This window comes from Mobula hypostoma, chromosome 12 (assembly GCF_963921235.1).
Source record: "Mobula hypostoma chromosome 12, sMobHyp1.1, whole genome shotgun sequence".
NCBI lineage: Eukaryota > Metazoa > Chordata > Chondrichthyes > Myliobatiformes > Myliobatidae > Mobula > Mobula hypostoma.
The window spans coordinates 32,128,953-32,145,568 of record NC_086108.1 but is presented as its reverse complement, the minus strand read 5'-3'; the positions used below and the strand labels follow the sequence as shown (position 1 = coordinate 32,145,568).

Below are 16,616 nucleotides of genomic sequence, written 5' to 3'. Positions count from 1 at the left end.
CACATTGGCACTAATGACATAGGTAGGCAAGGTGAGGAGGTCCTGAAGAGAGATTTTACGAAGTTAGGTAGAAAGCTAAGAAACAGGACCCCCAGGATAGTAATCTCTGGATTGCTGCCTATGCTGCGCCAATGAGAGTAAGAAAAAAATGATTTGGCAGGTGAATGTGGGGGTGGGAAACTGGTGCAAGGGTAGGGGTTCGGATTTATGGATCATTGGGATCTCTTCAGGGGAAGGTACGGTCTGTACAAAAGGAATGGGTTACACCTGAACCTGAGGCGGTCCAATGTTCTCATAGGCATGTTTGCTAGAGTTGTTTGGGAGGATTTAAACTACTTTGGCAAAGGGATGGGAATTGAAGTGATTGTTCTGAGGATGAGGTCATTTGTTTACAAACACAGGCAATGTGTAATGAAACACCTAGCAGGGTGAAGCAGTTATTAGGACAAAATTGCAGTCAACAGGATGAATTGCAATGTAAATGGCAGATAAAATCAAAAAGGGTGGATTTGAATGGGCACAGCATATGGAATAAGTTAGATGAACTTGTAGTACAGTTACAGATTGGCATGTATGATGTTGTAAGCATCTCTGAATCATGGCTGAAAGAAGATTATAACTGGGAGCTTAATGTCTAAGGATACACATGGTATATAAAGGACAGGTAGGTAGGCAGGTGGGGTGGTGTGGCTCTGATGGGTCAAATGAAATCAAATCATGGTGACATAAAGGTGACATAAGGTGTTGAATCGTTGTGGATAGAGCTAAGGAACTACAAGGGTAAAAATACCCTGATAAGAGTTATATACAGACCCCCAATCAGTAGTAAGGAGGTGTTCTACAAATTACATCAGGATGCCAAAAGGGCAGTGTTACAATAGTCATGGGGGATTTCAATATGCAGGTAGATTGGTGCTGTTTTTGTGGTCCTCTCGTCTTCTCTCCCACGGGGTTTGCATTCATTTCCGATTTATGAACAGTACAGGTATAAGCAACTTTCAGAAATGGAACCTTATTCTAACCTGATGCTGCACTGTATGTATATCTGGTCACTACATTATAGTAAGGATGTGGAGGCTTTGGAAAGGATGTAAAAGAGCTTCACTTGAGAAGTTGTCAGTATTAAAGAAGACGCAAACAACAGGAATTCTGCAGATGCTGGAAATTCAAGCAACACACATCAAAGTTGCTGGTGAATGCAGCAGGCCAAGCAGCATCTGTAGGAAGAGGTGCAGTCGACGTTTCAGGCCGAGACCCTTTGTCAGGACGAAGTATTAAAGAAGAACTTTGTTTTCTCAGGAATGTTGCTAGCTGAGGGGTGACTTGATTGAAGTATGTAAGTTATGAGAAGCATAGACAGGATAGGTGGTCAGTTTTGTTTTACACCGGAAGAAAATGTCAAATATTAGATTTAAAGTGAGAAAGGAAGGAGGTTTAAAGGAGATTTGCAAGGCAAGTTTTTTTTACTCAAGAGCAGTTGGTATCTGGAATGTGTTGCCAGAGGAAGTGGTGGAAGCAGATACAATGCCAACATTTAATGGGAATTTAGACAGGCACATGAACAGCAGCAAATGGAGGGACACTGGACATGTACAGGTAGATGCGACTAGTTTTGATTGATATCATGGTTGCCACAGACATCATGGGCCAATGGGCATTTCCTTTGCTGTACTGTTCTGTGTTCTCATACATTTTGCTCTTTACCAAGGCACAGACAGGGTAATTGTTCCGAAGCTGAACTAACCTCCTGCTGAGTGTTCTTCTCTATCTCCTGCACCTCAGTTTTTCACAGCTTGTTCTGTTCTGCGTGGACTCATTCTTGGAAAACCCACTGATGTACTTGAATCTGGGTTCTGTTGTCACTTTGAAGCAAGTAAAACCTCCTTCAATAACTGCCATCTCCTACTTTTAACTTTTGAAACAATTATGAAATGCAGCAAAAAATTGCGGGTTTGTAGCAGCAGCAATGACAAAAAAAAAATCATTGGCCTCTTAACCTAAAGTAGTTGATGATCCCTTTAGATATTATGATCGGATCCTTTCTAATATTTAATGTGTGCTTGGCTGTGCAAGTTTAAGAGGTATCATTTGCACCAAACTGATGTTGCATGTGGATTGATGTTCTGACCTGCATGTTTTGTTCATATCCATTACACTTATAGACATACCTACTAGGAACCCAAAGAAGTAGAAGACCTGACATCTTGGGCTTGCTATTTAATTAAATGAAGAAACTGCAGTGCAGAGATTGAGAGGGAAATCAGATTGGAAGAAGGAATATCTGGGGAATTGAACATTTCGGGAAAAGTAATTTTAAAGAACAGTGAAATTCTTTAATATTTAAAAGTTGTCAAGCTGGCTTCCTACTTCAGAAGATCAGCCAGTTTCAAGTTTTGCACTTTACTACAAAGCACTCATAATTATGGTAACATGATAGTAGAAAGTCAGAGGATATCAGTTCAATTCTAGCATGGTAGGAAAAAAGTGAAATCTTGTTATTAATGAAAAATAAGCATAAAATCTTTCATGTTTGGTATGGTGGTACTGCTGTAATAAAGGTATCAATGAATGATCAGTACAGCCACACAGAGCTTGGTACTCTGTGATTCATCATTAACAATAGAACTGCAAGCTACCACAACCTGCTGCCTCATAATCTAGTACATCTCTTAACACTCAACCAGAATGAAGTCAGGAGAATCACACTGGTTCCTTAGGGAACGTAAAAGTGCACGGTAATAGCAGTACCAAGGATACTTCACAATCAGTGAGTGAAGATCATGCACATAAATGCTTACTACACACAGAAAGTCATAGATAGAATTAAGTGCTTTTGGTTCCGGTGACATCATTGTTCAGATTGGCAGCTTAAATCAACAGCTCCTCCGGAAAAATGCATACTTTGCCCCGTTAAGATCTTTGGAAAATATCTGAATTGATAAGAGGGCAAGAATGAGGAGAAAGAATGGAGATCTTAAAAAAAGCATCACTGCGAAGCCTATGGAAGAGAGAGGTACAGCGCATGGCTCTCCTACACGTGCGCGTGGCGGCGAGGCTGACACGGGACCTCGTGCAGGCGAAGCGGCAAATATGATAAGGATTTTGGAAGAGATAAGGGAAGTCCAAAAAGATATAAAGCAGCAATTCGATGATATAAAGTCAGAGCTCGCAAACGTCAATCAGAAAATAGCGGTGGCAGAGACTCGAATTGAGAAGATGGAAGATCGCGTGCAAAATGTGGAACAGATACGAAGTAAGGCGATAAAAATTTTAAATCAACAGGAAAATAAATTGCTTGACCAGGAGGGAAGATCGCGATGGAAAAATATCAGAATTTATAATGTTCCCGAAGGAGCGGAGGGATTGTCGATGATGGACTTTCTAGACAAGCTGCTGCGGGAAGTGCTGGAGATTCCCCAGTCTATGGAGATTGAAATTCAGAGGGCACATCATTCGCTCGTCCAGCGGGCCTCCGGAGACAGAGAAAGTAAACCGCGCTCAATAGTACTTAAATTTCTTTGATTCAAGAGCAAGGCGGAGATCCTACGAAGGGCCTGGGGTAAGAAGAGGGTTTTTTGCAACGGGAAGTTAATATACTTCGATCATGATTACCCCCCGGTGGTCCGACAGAAACGGAAGGAATATTCTGAAGCGAAACGAAAAGGCAAGAAAAGATTACATTCCAAACTTTGTACCCTGCTAAACTGAGAGTATTTTACCAAGAAGGGATGCAACTGTACCAGACAGTGGAGGAGGCGACTACAGACATGAACAACAGAGGACTGTCCATTAGCGTGGTCAAACCAAGGGAAAGTCTGGCTGAGCAGTTGTCCCTTGGTTTGGCTAACTTTTAAAGTGCTGATAAGCTAAACAGAAGCAAAAATAGACGGTGATATACCTATCTCGAGAAATACGTATTATAATGTGGATTTTACTCAATTTTTAAAAATTCATTTATTCATTCCTTTTTCCCCACCTAAATGAGAATATATACATGGGAGGAATACTCAGGGAAATCATTTCTGTGTAATGGACATCGATTTTTTTTACTTACTTTTATAGGTACTGCAGCGGGAGCCCTCAACACACAGGTAGGAGGGGCTATCCCCCACAGCTAGACTTTTCTTCTAGCTCAACCCAGGGTCATCTAGAAACCCCAGCCTTGGAACCACACCTTCGTTACCTTTTTTAAATTATTTGCTCTTACTTGTTCAGGGAGTAGATCGAATAAGTTAAATTCTGCAAATTTCAATGATATACTAACAGATAAATACACATGGCTAAGGACAAAGTAAAATTTATTTCTTTTAATGTCAATGGGCTGTTGAATCCAGTCAAGCGCAGTAAAGTTCTATCAAAAATGAGAAAAGAACAAGCCCATGTAGTATATTTACAGGAAACTCACTTAAGTGATAATGAGCATGGAAAATTAAAGAGAATGGGCTTCACTAATTTGTTTTTCTCCTCATGTAAATCAGGACATAGACGAGGAGTTGCTATTCTCATTTCAAGTAAGCTAAATTTTGAAAAAATACTCGAAATGGGAGATAAGGAGGGCAGATATATATTCTGGTAAGGGGGAATATAGATGGAAATCCAGTTAGTTTATTGAATATATATGCACCCCCAGAAAGTGATATTAGTTTCTTCCAAAAAATTACTAATATTATGGTAATGGAAACAGAAGGTCTCTTGTTATGTGGGGGAGACTTAAATTTACCATTACAACTAAAGTTAGACTCTTCCAATAGAAAAACTTATGAAACAAAGTCCTTACATAAGAAAGTTAACACTCTTTTTGAAGATGTTGGTCTAATTGATATATGGACGGACCTTTCCCCTGACAGAAGGGATTACACTCATTATTCTGCCCCCCCATTCCATATGTACAAGAATAGACTATTTCATAACATTTGGAAAAGATAGAGACAAAATAATCACCTGTGGGATTGGGACGATAGATGTAAGTGACCATGTACCTATATATTTATCTGTTGATTTTGACCTACAACCAAAGAATACTGTTTGGAAACTAAATTCAAATCTACTCAACGATCCCTATTTTAAGGAACAAATTAAAAGAGAAATTGGTCTTTACTTAGAATTCAATGATAATGGAGAGGTTTCACCTCTCTTTCTATGGGATACTCTGAAGGCTGTTGTCTTAAGAGGGAATATTATAATGATATCTTCATATAAGAGAAAAATAAGGAATAGAACATTAGAGGAATTACAAAATAAGCTGAAGGAACTAGAAAAAAAAACACATTGAGTTTGGCACAGGATACACTAGAGGAAATTAAAAAAATTAGGAATGAAATTAATAGTTCGGCTACACAAGAAATTAGAAAAAAAATTAATGTTTCTGAAACAGAGACACTATGAAAGTGGATCTAAATTTATGAAAATACTGGCGTGGAAACTGAAAAAAGAAGCAGAAAATACAATTCATAGAATAAAGGATCCGAGAACAAAAGTGATAAAAAAATAAGCTAAGTGAAATTCAAGAAGCTCTTGAAATGTTTTACAAAACTCTATATTCCAAAGTTCCAGGGGGAAGCATGACCCAAATTGCCACCTTCCTGAATTCTTTAGAGTTACCCACTTTAAGCAAAGAACAAAATAGAATGATGACTGCTGACATAACTGAAGCTGAACTAAAAACTGCAATTAGTAGGCTTAAATTAAGCAAATCACCAGGATCAGATGGATATACAGCAGAGTGGTATAAAGAGTTTAGAAGTGAGTTGATTTCTGTTTTACTCCCCACACTGAACTGGACCCTAATTAAGGCACAAATGCCACCCAGCTGGAAGGAGGCGATAATCTCAGCTATACTGAAAGAAGGCAAGGAGAAAATGGAATGTGGGTCATTTAGACCAATATCTGTTCTTAATGTGGATTATAGAATATTTACCTCAATCGCGGCGAAACGATTAGAAGAGTTTCTACTCACACTGATACATAATGATCAGACAGGTTTTATACAACAACGCCAAACACAAGACAATATACGAAGGACACTTCACATTATGGATCATATAAAAAAATGAAATTGAAGCAATAGTGATAAGCGTGGACACTGAAAAGGCATTTGATTCAGTTAATTGGAATTTTCTTTACAGAGTTTTACATAGATTTGGTCTACATGACACAATTATTAAAACTACAAGCACTATATGACAATCCTACTGCCAGGGTTAGAATCAATGGATATTTGTCTTAATAGTTTTACCCTAGAAAGGGGCACGAGACAGGGTTGTGCATGGTCACCACTACTCTTCGCATTATATCTGGAACCATTAGCTCAACACATCAGACAAAATGAAGATATCAGGGGAATTACTATTAAAGGGACAGAGCATAAATTGGCCTGTTACGTGGATGACATTTTGATCTCTCTAGGGCAGCCAACATACTTTTTACCTAAATTGATGCAATCCTTTGAACAATATGTCCAATTATCAGGATACAAGATCAACATAGATAAAAACCCACTACTTTCATATAACTATAGCCCACCAAGAGAAATTGAAAGTAGATAATCCTTTGGCATGGCAAACAGAATCCGTCAGGTATTTGGGCATCATTATGCCAAAAGATTTGGCAAAATTATCAGAATACAATTATCAGCCTATATATAAAAAAATTAAGGAAGATATGTAAGAAGATGGATCCTAATTCCTTTTCTTGGTCTCAGTTCAAGGATTGAATCTATTAAAATGAATATACTGCCCAGACTACTGTATCTCTTACAGACCCTACCAATAGAGATTAACCAAAATCAATTCAATGAATGGAACAAGATGCTATCAAGATATATATGGCAAGGTAAAAGGCCTAGGGTTCGTCTCAAAACTTTGCAATTAGCCAAGGAAAAGGGGGGAATGTGGCCTACCTTCTCTTAGAGATTATTATTTTGCAGCACAGTTGAAAGCCGTGATATGCTGGTGCAACCCATCATATGACACTCAATGAAAAAACATTGAGGAGAGGATACTTTCCATCCCCATACAGGCAATTTTGGTTGATAACAACCTACAAAGTTACATAAATAATATTGACAATCCGTGGGTGAAGTGGACTCTTAAAATATGGAAAACTATTATAAAAGAATATAAGCTAGAGAGAGACATTGCAATTCTTAAATGGTGTGCATATGACTCGGATTTTACGCCAAATAAACTGGGTGCTCGATTTAAGGACTGGACAGCTAAAAGAATAACAGCTATTTGCAATATAATGAAAGAAGGAACACTATTCAGTTTTGAAATGGTCAAAGAGAAACACTTATTAGAAAAACAAGACTTTTACCAGTATTTACAGATGAGACAGTATGTTAATAGGACAGTTAAAAATGTAACCAAGGCAAGTACATATCTGATAAAGCTATTTAGAAAAGCGTATAATTCAGACAACGGTAGTAGAATAATTTCAAGCATTTATAAGGGTTTGTCAAATCTTAAAACACATTGGACTTCATACATTAAAACAAAATGGAGAAGGAAGGAGGGATAATAATATCTGAGGAAGACTGGACAATAATATGGAGGTATCAATGGAAGTGTACCAGTTCACAGAAATGGAGGGAGTTCGGGTGGAAAAACTTGATAAGGTATTTTATTACACCCTCTCAGAAATCCCATTATAATAGTAACTCTCCTGCTTGCTGGAGAAATTGTGGAAATCAAAATGCAAACCATTATCATATTTTCTGGGAATGCCCCGTTATCAAAGACTTTGGAGTGGGATACATAATGCCCTGCAAGACATCTTTAAGTGTGAAATACCCTTAGAGAGTAAGACCATATATTTTGGGTATATACCTCAAGAATGGTTGAAAAGAGATAAATATTTAATGAATGTACTGCTGGTGGCTGGTAAAAAGACCCTTACCAGGAAATGGTTATCTCAGGAGAGCCCAACTTTAAATGTATGGATGGAAATTACAATGGACATTTACAAAATGGAGAAGATAACAGCATCTGTTAGTCATAAGTTGGAACAATTTTATTCATACTGGGAAAAAATGGTTTCACTACATAACACCTCATAGGCCTGATTTTATTCTCACAAGTCAATGAATATGTTGTAAAAAAAATCACTCCCTACTCTGTACAGTTTTCTTCTTTCAACTGTTCTTTCTTTCCTCTCCTTTCTATAAATGTATACCTCAGTTAAAAACTATGTGGAGATTTGTGACAAGTATGATTATATGATATATATGTACAGTATCTGAAATACATCTTATGGAAATGTTTGATGATGAAATTCAAAAAAAAAATAAATTACAAAAAAAATTAAGTGCTTTCATAATTATTGAATTAGAATAAAGTTCTGGAGCTTATAACATGTAAACAATGATAGTGAGGCAACTCCTTGTCATTAACCATAATGGATTACCATGGATGAATAATAAAGTCAAGATTGAAGGGTTTTTTTTCAGCATTTTCAGCAAAAATGACCAACAGTGTAATCCTACTCTCTCTGTCTCTCCATATCACATCATGTTAATAGCCAGTGCCCAACTAATTTACATTGCTTGTGTAGCAATGAACTTTTGGGACAGTAAAGATTGTGGGGTGGGAATATCTTGGATGTAAAGTTGAGCATCTGGTCACCAGATTTAATGCCCCTCCCCCCCCCCCCCCAAGTCAAACCTTTCAAATTAAGGTATGTCATTTCCATATGTTGTATGATAAATGGCAGTCTAATGGCATCCTATCATTGCTAAAGTGATAACTAGTTGTTAATGATAAGAGGATTTAGGATGTGTAGCCATTTGCAATGCACTGAGTGCCTTATAAATGTTAGACTGCTTTGGTAAATATGGGTTCAGTAAAGATAAATGCACAGTATTTAAAGGTACTTGAAGACAATGCCCAATTTTATGGAATTTTGAAAAAGTTCAGAAACAGCTTCTGCAACCTTTTAGAAGTCCTCTTTTCTGTTTCTTTGAATTTTCATATGGTGTTCAGAAAAGTTGCTTTACGCTAAAAGGATTGAAGTGAAAGGAAGAAAAGAATTACAAAGCATAACAACTTTTACATCAAACTAGCCCATAAAGCATGTACAGTGGCTAGTAATAATGTCTTGAGATATTGTGCTAGTAAGGTTGAAAGATTCAACCTTTCTAATACAATATCTCAAAACATTCTTACTAGCCATTTTACATGCACTATATCTCAAGACATGAAATAATGATTATGACAAGTTATACCAAATCTGAATAGTAAAATATATGCTGCTGATGAATATTTAAGACTTCTGACTTTAGACACGTTTTTATCATATACTCAGTGCATGCTTTTTTATACTGCAAGAATAACTAGGAGGAGTTTCAAAGTATAAAGTTGACAACAAAGCAGTAGGACATTTGAAGCTCTCAAGTCAATATAAATTGAGTGAAACTTGAGTTGCTTATTGCTAACTCTTATATCTGAGAAAATAAAAATGTCAGTGAAAAATGACCACCAGTCTATCATCAAGCAAATTATTCAATGGATTAGAATTTAGCAAGCAACTGTGAAGAAGGCAAGATATGCAAAGAATTTCATCTGTACGTTAATTTACTGTTATTTAAAGTAAAAAAATCAAATTGATTAGTAGAGAGTTTTGCAAACAAAAATTTTTAATTTAACTGATCAAAAGTGAAATAAAATTTCCCTTTTGGAACCAGATGTAGAACTGGATACAAGCTTAGATAATTCTGTAATAATTAGAAATTTTATGTCACAACATGGAGTCATGTACTTTTAATGTTGCTTGGTAGTAATCTCCGAACCCAAGAATTTCACACCATTAATTAAAAGTCTAATTTTATAATAATTTCAAAAGGTAATTTGGAGCTGTGAAATGAGAAGTTTATGGAATTTGCAATCTCATGGAACAATATGAATCCCAACATGTCTGAGGTATTCATTGATCCAATAATATGTTATTGACTACAAGTTGTTTCTGTAATGTGCTTTCCCTGTTATTTTGATCCAAGTGCTGCAGACATTTAGCTAAGGAACTATTCCCACTGCCTTTGTAATTACTTTGGTTTATTCATATGTAGTTTGTGTGAGTGCACTGCGGAGCACATTTTTCAGCCTGCAGTCGTAATCCTGAGTTTTCAGTCATCTATAATTTAAAACTTCTGTCCCCTTCCAACTTGGATGTGTTGAATACTGTAAAGTCCAGTATTGTGCATTTTATCTTTGTCTATTGTTGGACAAAGAGTTATTTAATGTCGTCAAATAGCCTACTGGGGAGTAAACAGTGTTTCTACCCTTTGTAGTAATAGTGATCTTATCAAACAGCATAATGCATTTGCATCTGATTCAGTAATTCTCCCAAAAATGGTGATTAGCAGTTTGAATATTGCTGACCTGAATAATTAGTAAGAGATTAAATGAACTAAAGTTACAGTGCTTTTTCCTTTGAGGAAGACAGAATTCCATTTTTAGTCAAAGGGAGTGTAATGAATAGGTGCCAGATAGTTAATATAAAGGCTATATTAATATATAGTTAATACAAAGACTGATCTTTGCCACGTGGCCAAGTGGTTAAGGCATTGGACTAGTGACCTGAAGGTCATGAGTTCGAGCCCCAGCCAAGGGAACGTGTTGTGTCCTTGAGCAAGGCACTTAATCACACATTGTTCTGCGACGACGCTGGTGCCAAGATGTATAGGTCCTAATGCCCTTCCCTTGGACAACATCGGTGTCGTGGAGAGGGGAGACTTGCAGCATGGGCAACTGCTGGTCTTCCATACAACCTTGCCCAGGCCTGCGCCCTGGAGAGTGAAGACTTTCCGGGCACAGATCCATGGTCGGTCTCGCAAGACTAACGGATGCCAAAAAAAAGATCTTTACCAATGAAGGAAATGTTGATCTTTATGTGTTGATATACAATGCACAGAAAAATTTGCTATTGTCTCAAAATATTCGTCTTATAATTAACAAGCATAAAAAGCAGTTGAAATGTTATTTATTCAATTTGAATTGGCATTGTAGAACACATGATATCTTTCAGTTCAAGTTAAAGTTGAGATTTAGTAGTGAATGCCACAATTTCTAAGTTCACTGATGATACAAAATATGCCAGTGTGAAGAAAGTAATGATCAATTGCAGCAGAATATAAACGGTCTGGTGGAGGGGCAAACATCTGGCAAATGTGGAGAAATGTGAGCTGATGTATTTTAGTGGGCAGAATGAGATGGAGCAATAAAGAATAAATAGTTCTAAAGGAGGTTCAGGGATCAGTCTGGTAGAAAGCCAGGGTGAACATAATGGGCCAAATTTCTTCTGTTCTCCAACCATTCTGTGATATCCTCTTGACTCTAGATGAATTAGTGATTATCAAAAATTTCTTATGTGGCTTGACAGGAGAAATGCAGATACAGAGGGAGTTGGTGATTCCCTTGACGGATGAGTCTAGAGCCAGGTTTCAAATTCTCAAAATAAGCGGTTGGCCATGCAGAAGTGAGGTGAGAAGACATACCTTCATAGAATCACCATCTTCTGTGTTGAATTCTCTTTCAAATGCCGAGTAAAGTATTTTAGATAAGTGACAACCTCCTGTTTCTATTTCTTATGTTCTTCTGTTTTTGAAAGGGATTACCCTATACTTTGAGACTTATAATTAATGATGTAGTGTACCTCTATAAGTTTTACTATTTTGCATCAAGTTTACAGCAAGATCTGTGGGTCCTACCTCAACCAGCATGACACTTAAAACCAGATGATTTTGTGACAGTATTCACAATTGATTGAGCTCATACAATACTCCTGAAGTCTATCCCTCAGGCCATGATAAGGATTACAGGTTCTCTCAAGTTACAAGTGTCTGGTTTACGTACAGTGCCTCTAAAAAGTATTCATCCTTCTTGGAAGTTTTCATGTTTTATTGCTTTACAACATTGTATCATTGCATAAGTATTCACCCCCTTTAATATGACACACCAAATCATCACTGTTGCAGTCAATTGGTTTTAGAAGTCACATAATTAGATCTGTTTTTGGAGACCTGTGCGCAGGCAAGGTCTTTCAATTGATTGTCGTAAAAATACACCTGAATCTGGAAGGTCCAACTGCTGGTGAGTCAATATCCTGGCAAAAACTACACCAAGAACACTCCGAGCATCTCCACGAAAAGGTTTTTGTGATGCACAAATCAGGAGGTGGATGCGAGAAAGTTTCCAAGCCACTGAGTATTCCTCGGAGTACTTTTAAGTCAATCATCAAGAAATGGAAAGAATATAGCACAGCTGTAAATCTGCTTACAGCAGGCCATCCTCAAAAACTGAATGACCATGCAAGAAGAGGACTAGAGAGGGAGGCCACCAAGAGACTTATGACAACTCTGGAGGAGTTGCAAGCTTCAGTGGCTGAGATGGGAGAGACTGTACATACAACAACTGTTGCCCAGGTGCTTGACCAGATGCAGCTTTATGTGGGAGAGTGGCAAAGATAAATCCACTGTTGAAAAAAATTCCAATGAAATCTCAGCTAGAGTTTGCCAGAAGGCATGTGGGAGACTCTGAAGGCAGCTGGAAGAAGGTTCTATGGTTTGATGAAAACAAAATTGAGATTTTTGGCCATCAGACTAAACGCTATATTTGGTGTAACCCAAACACCACATGCCATCCAAAACACACCATCCATACATTGGAGCATGGTGGTGGCTGCATCATGCTGTGGAGTTGTTTCACTGCAGCAGGCCCTGGTAGGCTTGTAAAGGTAGAGGGTAAAATGAATGCAGCAAAATACAGGGAAATCCGAGGAAAACCTGATGCAGTCTGCAAGAAAATAGCGACTTGGGAGAAGGTTTGCTTTCCAGCAACACAATGACCCCAAGCATTAAGTCAAAGCTACACAGGAATAGCTTAAACAAATAAAGTTAATGTCCTGGAGTGGCCAAGTCAGAGTCCAGACCTCAATCCAATTGAGAATTTGTAGCTGGACTTGAAAATCTGAACAGTTTTGTAACGAAGAATGAGAAAAAATTGTAACCAGATATGCAAAGCTGATAGAGACCTATCCACACAGATTCAAGACTGTAATTGCTGCCAAAGGTGCATCTACTAAATACTGACTTGAAAGGGGTGAGTACTTATGCAATCTTGTAATTAATTTAGATCACTTAGGGGTTTGTTTTCACTTTGACATGAAAGACTCTCTTCTATTGATCGGTGTCAAAAAAGCCAAATTAAATCCGCTGTGATTAAATGTTGTAAAACAATAAAACATGAAAGCTTCCAAGGAGTTGAATACGTTTTATCAGCACTGTAGTCCATAGATACAATTATACGATTTGCTGGCTGTTGTAGGGCTCTAGGCATCTTCTGCCATGTGGGAACACCATTTGCTGTTGCACTTCCAATTTGTGAAATGTTTGAGTTATGAGAATTTCACAGGAGTGGAGCTCTTACCATAATCTGGGATGATCTTTATTCAGTACTGCTCTGCTAGGAAAAATTAACATAAATGCCTCACCTGAGATACACGTAAGGGTCCACAAAGAAAACACATATGATTCGCTGTTCAAGTCTGTTTGTCATGCCTTTGGCTTCCTTAGTTGCAGAGGTTACTGTAGAGTATATTCCCTTGTGGAATAAGTACTGCCTTTATGGGCAAATATATTTTTGGAATATATAAATAAAAATATTTTTATAATCTTAATTTCTAGTTCTAAAGTAAGCAACGACCATAAAAGGCTATCGGAAATTACAAGGCATTGTGGTAGGCCACAGTTTGTTTGGAAGCAGCATTAGTTTCACACTGAATTGACAACTTGTATGTATCAGGAAGTTTGAGACATCCATATGAACACCCAAATCCCAAAACTAATTAAAAATGTGAAAACAAGCTCACTAATTCAAAAAATGTAAACTACTTAATTCTCACTTTTCCCCCTTGCAGCTGATCCTCATTCAGGTGACCAAATTTGCTGCTTCTTTCCAAGCTTTAATCTGCTGAGTCTAGTGTTGGAGAATATCTGGGAAAACCACTGTTGCAGCTAACAATGTTTTCAAGAGTTCTTGTGAAATTATGTTTTAAACTAACAATAAAGAAGAGTTTTTTTTTGTTTAGATTTTAAATGTTTCTGAAAATTCTGGGCATTCAGAATTTACAATGTTTGACTGTTTTGATAATGACACTTGACTGAACTGTCCAACTGACATCTGTCACACTATGTCCTATTGCCACTTCAGGTCCATGCCCCTTTGGATTACACGTAGACAGACATCAATAGTTTGGCAAAAAGTTGGTCTGTAGCTCATATTTATGCAAGCAGTAAGCAAAAATGAATAGCTGTTGATGGTACATTCTGGCCTATTCAGTTCCTGAGTAAATAATCCCTTGTCTAATATTCTGCAGATTTATTTTATATTCAATTTGTTAACCATTGATGAATCTTGGTGTCTGTAAGCTTTCACTACTTTTAATAATAGTGAAAATATTATTTGTGTTCCATTGCTTAACATAATAATCCATAAACAGAAAGTTAAGGGAAAAGTTCATAAGCCAGGCAGCATCTGTGAAGAGAGAAAACATTATTGTTTTGATTGAGAATGTTTTCTCTGACCTACGTCAAGCTGAAACATTAACTCTGTTTCTCTCTCAACAGTTTCTGCCTCACCTGCTTGGTATCAGCAGCACTTTCTGTGAGTTTATTTTAGGTTTCCACCATCGGATGAATTTTCCTTCACGTTGAGCATGTTTGATGTGTGTTATAGATAGTGCCATAAGCTTCTTGGTAACATTTGGATTCGACAGCTCGTTTTAAAAAGGAGGCAATTTCATTTCAGTTTTATGATGGAAGTTTACATTTACTCTATATGATAGCCACTATTTGACAACTTGAAGTTGTTCAGATGAAACCAAATCTTTTCTAGCTGTAGTTGAATCTTTCCATCCATATAAAATATTTAACAAATAAATTTCTTTGAAAATTTATTTGTGAACATCATTCTTCTATTTAGCACATTCTAAAATACATTTTCATTGTATTTAGAACATAGTTCATACATCAGGATGTCTTCATTTTGAATTTTGAATCGGCCATCTGTGGGGAATTACATAAACAATCATAGAAACCAATTAGTATTAAGTGTAGTAAACATACTGTACTTTTGATAATATTAAGATAAGTGGTTTCGTTAGATGAATGAATTTTCACCTTAAAGAATTTAAGTAAATGTTATTTATCTTTACAGCTGGGCAGGTACCCAAAACTGCAGGAAGAGACAGAAAGGGTTATTTTCAGCTACATACGAGAACGAGAAGATAGGACAAAGAATCAAGTTAGTGTACTTTCTTAACAAAGAACAGAAACTACTGGAGATACTCATGAGGTTGGTTAAAGGACAGAACGAGTCTGGTCAGGATGACCTATTCCATAAAAGTCTCCTCTAGAAGGGCAGCCCTCCAATCGTGCATCTAAACCTGGGTTGTTCTGTTTCTACCCTGCTGTTACAAGACTATTGAATGGTTTCTTAATACAATAAGATGGGCTTTTGACCATACAATCTACCTGATTATGATCTTGTTTCTTATTGTTGACTTACACTGCACTTTCTTCGTAGCTGTTGCACTTTATTCTGCATTTACCTTGAACTGTATAATGATTTGTTCAGTATGAACAGTCTTCAAGGCAACTTTTTCACTGTCCCTTGATGCCTGGTACAATGATTGTCCAATTGCAAATATATTTTGCCATAGAATCATTAAGTTATACAATATGGAAATATGCCCTTTGGCCCAACTGGCCCATTCCTCTAAGGTGTCCATTCCAAGGTAGTCCCATTTCATATCTTCAAGAGTGCAGCTGTCATGAGTGCCTTGCCCTAAACAGCAGGAGGAAGTGCCACCTTTCTGGATGTGCTGTTCGAGCATACATTAACATCCTAGAGTTAACACGAAGAAACCCTTCTGATGAAGGGTCTTTGATCTGAACTTTTAACTCTGGTTCTATTTCCATGGAGACCTACTGAATATCTCCAGCAGTTTTTTGTTTTTATTTCAGAATTGCTGAATCCACAGTGTTCAGCTTTTACATTAATGTGTTCTATTGTTTTTATTTGCAAACTTCTCGGATCCTAATACATAGTTGGATGCTATCATTAAAATATTTGACTCTTCATTATGCCACTTGTACATCTGCAAGTTTCACTGGTACCTGAGTGCCACAAAATAGGTCAACTCAACAAAATGTTGTTTTACATTTGAGCTTCATTTCAGAAACAGAGAAAATATTTATCAGAATCTACAGGAGTGTTTTCAGTTTGCCTGATTGCTTTGCTTAATAACTAAGGTTAAATGCACAAAATATGGTTAAAATTTTAACATTTTGTTTTCTTTAGGTATTGTTATTGATTGATATCCAGTTGTCTTATATCAATACAAAGCATGAAGACTTCATTGGGTTTGCAAAGTAGGTATCTGCTTGAAGTCTTCTAATTATGACCTCTAATTTGTTAATTAAGTAAACGTCTATGATTTCAATCTCATGGGCATTTTAACTATGCACATCTGCAGCACTTAGAAGTAGCAAAAATCCAGGTAGTGCACAAAAATCTTACAATTGTGTGTGTTTGTGTTTCTTAATGTAACACATCAGTTATTTC

General features: G+C 37.1%; 1 protein-coding gene across 2 annotated transcripts in view; it reads left to right on the top strand.

The window, feature by feature from the left end:
* The window catches only part of dnm3a (dynamin 3a), a 245,604-nt gene that overhangs the window by 104,272 nt on the left and 124,716 nt on the right, over positions 1–16,616 (top strand). For both annotated transcript variants that reach the window (XM_063063782.1, XM_063063783.1), the window contains exons 11-12: positions 15,207–15,293; positions 16,353–16,423. In XM_063063782.1, coding sequence (XP_062919852.1) covers positions 15,207–15,293; positions 16,353–16,423 — 158 coding nt within the window. The remainder of the gene's footprint in view (positions 1–15,206; positions 15,294–16,352; positions 16,424–16,616) is intronic.